Here is a 6,226-nt window from a genome sequence, read left to right as displayed (position 1 = left end):
CGATAATAGATTGATCCTTGCGAAAAGAGAGAATGGGGGTGGGGGTCTTTATATTTTCTCCATATAACATATGACGTGATGGGTATCCTAACAGAGCGCTAATAAAGACAGAAAAGATGAAACAACACGTGCATGGCTTTGTGTCCCAATCCCCTAAATCTGAAAATCCTTTAATATGCTTTTTACTGGTTTGTTTACATAAAGTGTTGAAGGGAAGGCGGGGGAGGGGGAAGCTTAATGTAATAAGCTTTTCACTGATCTGTTTACATAAACTGTTGGAGGGCGGGCGGGAGGGGTAGCTTAATGTTGAGATAGTCTTCTCGCAAAATAGCCGATCAATTATATTATGATCAGCATAGTATTAGCTCCAAAGAAAGATAAATTCACACTATCGCCACTACCTACTAAACCGATAAAGACTGATTTTAACACGCGTTGTCTTACGGATCGCGGTGTCTCCAGTTGTGGACACTTTGGTGTTTTTGTTTGTTTTGTAGGGTTTCTTGGAGGAGGGTGTTGCAACCAGGAGGCCCGGGTTCGATTCTCAATTCCGGTGTGGCTAGTCAAATCAAACTTGGAGACGTTTGACATAGGTAATGCCTGTTCCTTCACCAGACGCCCAACATTAGAAGGGAAGGTTACGAATTTTTCCAACATGGCCTTAAAAACAGCGATTCCGAGTCGCGGCAGGCATTGACACGATAAAGAACCCTCACCGATTTGGCCGTAAGCTCATTATAGGTCAAAATTTGTAGTACTTCATCCACAGATGATGATGTCTCCACACGAGTACAAAATTCTCGAATGGGAAAATCCTTGGTGTTTTCGAGGGGTTGGGAAGACGTATTGACGTAGCTCTCAATCACATAGGTAGTGATTGTGTAACCTGTTTCTAACGCAGAATACATAATAAACGAGGTATAAGCCAGAATAATAACTGATGTATGAATTTAATATGAAGCATATTCAAAGCAGGCAAAAAAATAAATTACATTTATACAATGACATTTTGATAACGTCGCCATACACACAACATATGATTTTTTTTTTAAAATGAATGTAAATGAATTTATAAGTTACAATATGGAATAAACGCTGCCGTAGTAATGACGCCATAAACATGGCGAAACACATCAGAACTCATCCTCACTGTCCATACTTTGATTTCGCAATTTTTATGCATTTAGCACGGAAGTCTCTCTCCCTATATCGCCTCCTACAAATCCTAATTTCTTTCAAAAAATTTTCTTTGTTCACACAGCATTTTTCGAATGATGTTGAGAAGTTGGTGGCGCACACAGTAACCTTGGAGAAAAACGAGTCCGTATTTCTAAGAATTATGCCACCATTCGAACTCCGGGCTGTGTGAACACTATTGAAAAGTCTTTGGCTGTTACGGATGCTACACGACATCATCTTCCTGGCTGCTCTCTGTCCCACCCTACAACATCTGTCTGCCGTCGGCCGGAACCTGTGCACCACTGCCTCCTCCCGCTGGGTGTACTGCATGAACGGGGGAATAATAGATTCAGCTGAAAAACGAAGAGAAAATACTGTAAGTCTACAGCATGGTCTAATTTGTATTCTGTGGTAAGGTATATATAGGTTAATTTTCTCTCCGATTTTGACGAGAGTAGATCTTGCAAAGGACTGCACAAATGAAATAAGAAATGCACTTTTCAAAATTCCAAAAAGAAGATAAATGCAACACCCTCAGGCCTGTATTGATAACACAAAAGATATTCCCTTCCCTATTTCTATCATATTTTCAAAAAGTCGCGCACTAGAACTGCATCACATTCAGCACCCCCGCCCCCCCCCCCCCCTCTCTCTCTCTCTCTCATCGTAGAAGTGGCAAAAGGGGGATGTTTAAGCATGGAACTGATGAATTCGATTATCTTTTTAAAACAGTTTTATTTTACACAAAATGTATACACCTTGTTAAACCTGGTAGAAGAATGACATCGGTAAACTCATTGTACTAATGTAATTTTCACGTTTGATGTGGCTTGTTGACAGATTAGATGTTATCTAAGTTTAAGCGTCTTTGATGGGATTATTGTAACTGTTATATATCCGGTAGTTTAGCTCGCGCGTTTACACCCCTTTTCATGTCGTTGTGACCGATTGGTTCCTGACATCGGACGATTGCTTTCGTAAAATGGGCTGATATTTATTTTTATTTTTTGTAACTTTAAAGTATTTTCTAGCAAATTGCAATGGTCCAATGGGATAGGCGGCTATTCATGTCACTTTAAAATACAGGTAGTTTGGTGGAATTCGAAATCATTATGGAAAATTCACAATGATTTTTAGCATTGAGTTTATGGGCATAGAAACAAAAATATGGTGATAAATTAAAGTTTATATTGTAATTTATCAAAACCAATTCTATGTTTTTAAAAACCACGAATTCTCCAATTTTTTTTATTAAATCAATTTATTCCCTTTTTTTTTTTTTTTTTTTTTTTTTTTGGTTGGTTGGTTGGTTGGTTTTTTCCCCATAGAGATAGCTAGATCTTTAGATTAGATTCATAGAATCGAAAGATATTGAATGATATTGAGGTCAATTGTTTTACTTCCTCTAACAAAGTGGTTAATTTAGTCATATCGTATTAACGTGTGTATGATAATGTTCAATAATGATACCATTATCTTGAAAAGAGGGGATAACGAACTAAAAAAGAAGATGTAAAACTTACCCGTCTTCAACATGATGACACAGGACAAAAGCCCGAGCGATGATATCAAAGTGTTCTTCATCGTCAACGGAAAAGGTTTCTACTATTAATTACGGAAAGGGTTATATATCCATCTGCTAAAAAAAACATTTTTGGACCATTATTATACCATTCTTTACCTACTCCATGGGAGTGGTGACCTTGTCAATCAAGAGAATTGACCAATCGAATCATTCCATCGGTGTCGCATGCTCCTCGGACGAGTATCGCATCATAATTTGTACCCCTAGTGACGCAAATAACCTATTGAATGTTCCGAATCGTACCATCGCTATTTACATCAAAATTGGGGATTTTATTCCCATGTTTGTTTGTTTGTTTTTATTCAAGTGTGTAGGGTTAATTTCGTCGGAAAACTGAACAGTTGCGATAAACTATATAATCCTTTAAAAATCTTCTTTTTTTTCTCAATGGCATATACTGAAAAATATTCATTTAATCTTACGAATACACTGTATTTTCCGACAAAGTATTTGAAACATTTATATATAAAGTTTTGTTTACGGAAATTTAGGTTATGGAAGATAACATATATATTTATCTCAGTATATCTCACAACTGTTATTGACCAGTGAGTGTGTCTGACCTAACCTAAATAATTGTGAACTAAGTGTACAATTTAAAACATACCAAGCCCAGGAGCCACTTCGTGCATGTTTTTTGTTTTGAAATCTGAACGTGTTTTGGGAATGTTAATACCTGTATAATATATTTAACCATTCTTATTCTGTAAAATATACTCAAGATTAGTTTTCTTTTTTAAACAATTATAATGAAAATATATGTACATTCATGAATCAAACGAATTAGAAATTTATTTTTGGGGGAAAAAAATATTTCATGAATTAAGACGAGTGTATTAAACACATGTGTCGTCAACATATTCCCATCCCCTTTGAGCGCAAACCATGTGAACGAACGACACTATTTTCTCCCATGTAGGATTTTTGCAGCAACAAATTCAAAAATAATACTCATCGTTATATTGATATTTACAAATCATTGCGCAATCACATCATTATAGTACAAATATAACCATATTTTCAATCAACAATGTTTACATCTGGGATGGCGTCCTCACACGTGACCCGGTATCACAAGCTCTAATCAAATGGAATTCGTTTATCAAAATATCAACTAAATATATAGAACATAAATTAAAATTCTAGGTCACATTTCCCAAGCTGCATTATAATTTCAGTAGTAAGAAAATTGCGAAACACCTCTCAAAAACAAAAACAGGATGTTTACTGCATCACAAAACGCACGTGGAATTATGTGCTAGTGAAGCTATATGGGACCATGAACAACAGAAATCGCAATAGAATCCGGCCTATATAGCTAGATTCCTTCACTGAATATATACCTACATAGAAATTTCATAAAATGGCATTGACAACGTTGAAAATACATTTAATTTCCATGAAAGTACACACATGGTTCAACGTTGAAATCGAAGGACATATCGCATACTAGTATGCCACTAAATATATATATTTTTTTTTTTTTTTGGTGCAAAATTAATTGTTTTTCTGCCAAAAATAAATAGAGTTGGGGGAAATGATATCACATCTACGCTGATGATTTGACGATACAGCGTTAGGGCCAGCAGAGAAGAAGAATACAAAGCATCTTAATCGATACTGAAATCATTAGATAACACATGTAGATTATAACATAAACATATTCATTGCATGATAAAAAAAAAAAAAAAAAAAAAAGATTTATTCATTTAAGAAAATTCCTACTCCTACGGATTTTCCGCGGGTATAAACAGCTTTATATGTTCCTTTCACTATATCTGACAGAACAAAACCATCAAAGCGTCTTCAAACGTATCTTGCATTTCACTTTGCTGGATCCAAGAGCTCCAAGCCACCCCACTCTCCACCCCCACCACCCCATCCCCTCTTGACCCCGATACTTGATACCTTCACTCCACTCCCACCCCCGTTAATGGAATGTCTTATGGGAGCACAATTATTATCAGGGACGGATCCAGGAAGTTTCAGTGGGGCCTTATTTTTGGTCTACATTTGATGAAAACAAACAACTATGTATCACCTAAGTGTATTTTGGGCACTCCTATAACCACATGGCCATGCTGTGCACTTTTTAGTACATACCCGTCTCCTACAGCGGTGATCACGCCACAAAATATATCTAATGATATTTGATGCATGTTTGTAATTCAAAAGTGCAATGCATGGATAATCTGTTTAACAAAGCAGTTTTTAAAAATCCAATCTAAAAATATTAGCATATGTAACGAGGTCGGATCTAGATCCCCCAAACAAAATGCGTTTTGGCTTCGTTATAGAAAACACCTATGACAGTACATGACAAATATTCCGGGGGTGTCCTGACAACCTCCGCCCCCTGGATCTTATCACAATGATTTCAACGGATCCCCACCGATGACACGTGTTGTAATTATTCAGTCTTCCTTCTATATAATCCCGTGGGGATCCGGGTTAAAATAGGTCCTCAGTACCCTTTGCTTGTCGTAAGAGGCGACAAAATGGGGCGGTCCTTCGGATGAGACCGCAAAAACCGAGGCCCCGTGTCACAGCAGGTGTGGCACGATAAAGATCCCTCTCTGCCCAAGGGCCGTAAACGCCGAGGATAGGCCTAAATTTTGCAGCCCTTCACCGGCAATGGTGGTGTCTCCATATTAGTGATTTTTCAAGATTCTTGAGAGGGACGTTAAACAATATTCAATCAACCATACAATCCTTCTGTATAATATACATCCCGTGATAAAGACTAAGGCACTTTCCGGGGTGGGGGTGGGGGGTCCCCTGTAAACAGTACTCATATCAAATCAATTATCAAGGAGAATTCAATTATCAATTTCGGTGTTCCATGCTATGTGATTTTTGTTCTTTAAAGATAGAATTTGAATAGAATGATTTGATTATCAATACTAATAACAAAAAATTAAGAGTGCAGGTCATTCTGATAACATGAATAACCCTCATTGATAATAAACCGATATGAACAGTTGATGACTTATAAATAGCAGTGAATGTTTGTAGCATACAATAGCAGTGAATGTTTGTAGCATACAATAGCAGCGGATGTTTGTAGCATACAATAGCAGTGAATGTTTGTAGCATACAATAGCAGTGAATGTTTGTAGCATACAATAGCAGTGAATGTTTGTAGCATACAATAGCAGTGGATGTTTGTAGCATACAATAGCAGTGGATGTTTGTAGCGTACAATAGCAGTGAATGTTTGTAGCATACAATATCATTTGGTAAAAAATTATGACTTGCAATTCTAAAAAGTATTGTATTCATTAGAATGTATGCAAGGTGAAGATAACGAACAGTGATCAATCTCAAAACTCCTATAAGCAATACAAAATAGATAGTTGAGCAAACACGGACCCCTGGACACGCCAGAGGTGGGATCAGGTGCCTAGGAGGAGTAAGCATTCCCTGTTGACCGGTCACACCCGCCGTGAGCTCTATATCCTG

The 6,226-nt window shown here is 37.2% G+C and overlaps 1 protein-coding gene across 1 annotated transcript; it reads right to left on the bottom strand.

The window, feature by feature from the left end:
• Nucleotides 1-931: 931 nt before the first annotated feature.
• On the bottom strand, nt 932-3,195 carry LOC125668219 (uncharacterized). The gene is made up of 2 exons (XM_048902069.2): nt 2,703-3,195; nt 932-1,532 (listed from the first exon to the last, which is right to left on the bottom strand). Exons 1-2 carry the CDS (start codon nt 2,761-2,763, stop codon nt 1,147-1,149), a joined length of 447 nt encoding a protein of 148 aa, XP_048758026.1. The 5' UTR covers nt 2,764-3,195; the 3' UTR covers nt 932-1,146.
• Nucleotides 3,196-6,226: the final 3,031 nt, after the last annotated feature.

Source organism: Ostrea edulis, chromosome 4, assembly GCF_947568905.1.
Source record: "Ostrea edulis chromosome 4, xbOstEdul1.1, whole genome shotgun sequence".
Classification (NCBI taxonomy): domain Eukaryota; kingdom Metazoa; phylum Mollusca; class Bivalvia; order Ostreida; family Ostreidae; genus Ostrea; species Ostrea edulis.
Note: the sequence above shows the minus strand (reverse complement) of the source record. Positions and strands in the feature narration are given on the sequence as shown.

What these genes read in the sequence shown, in the direction of transcription:
- LOC125668219 (XM_048902069.2), bottom strand. Translation starts at nt 2,763, where the DNA reads ATGAAGAACACTTTGATATCATCGCTCGGGCTTTTGTCCTGTGTCATC. An exon ending in TGTCATCATGTTGAAGACGG is followed by an intron (nt 1,533 to 2,702) that starts GTAAGTTTTACA and finishes TTCGTTTTTCAG; the next exon opens with CTGAATCTATTATTCCCCCG.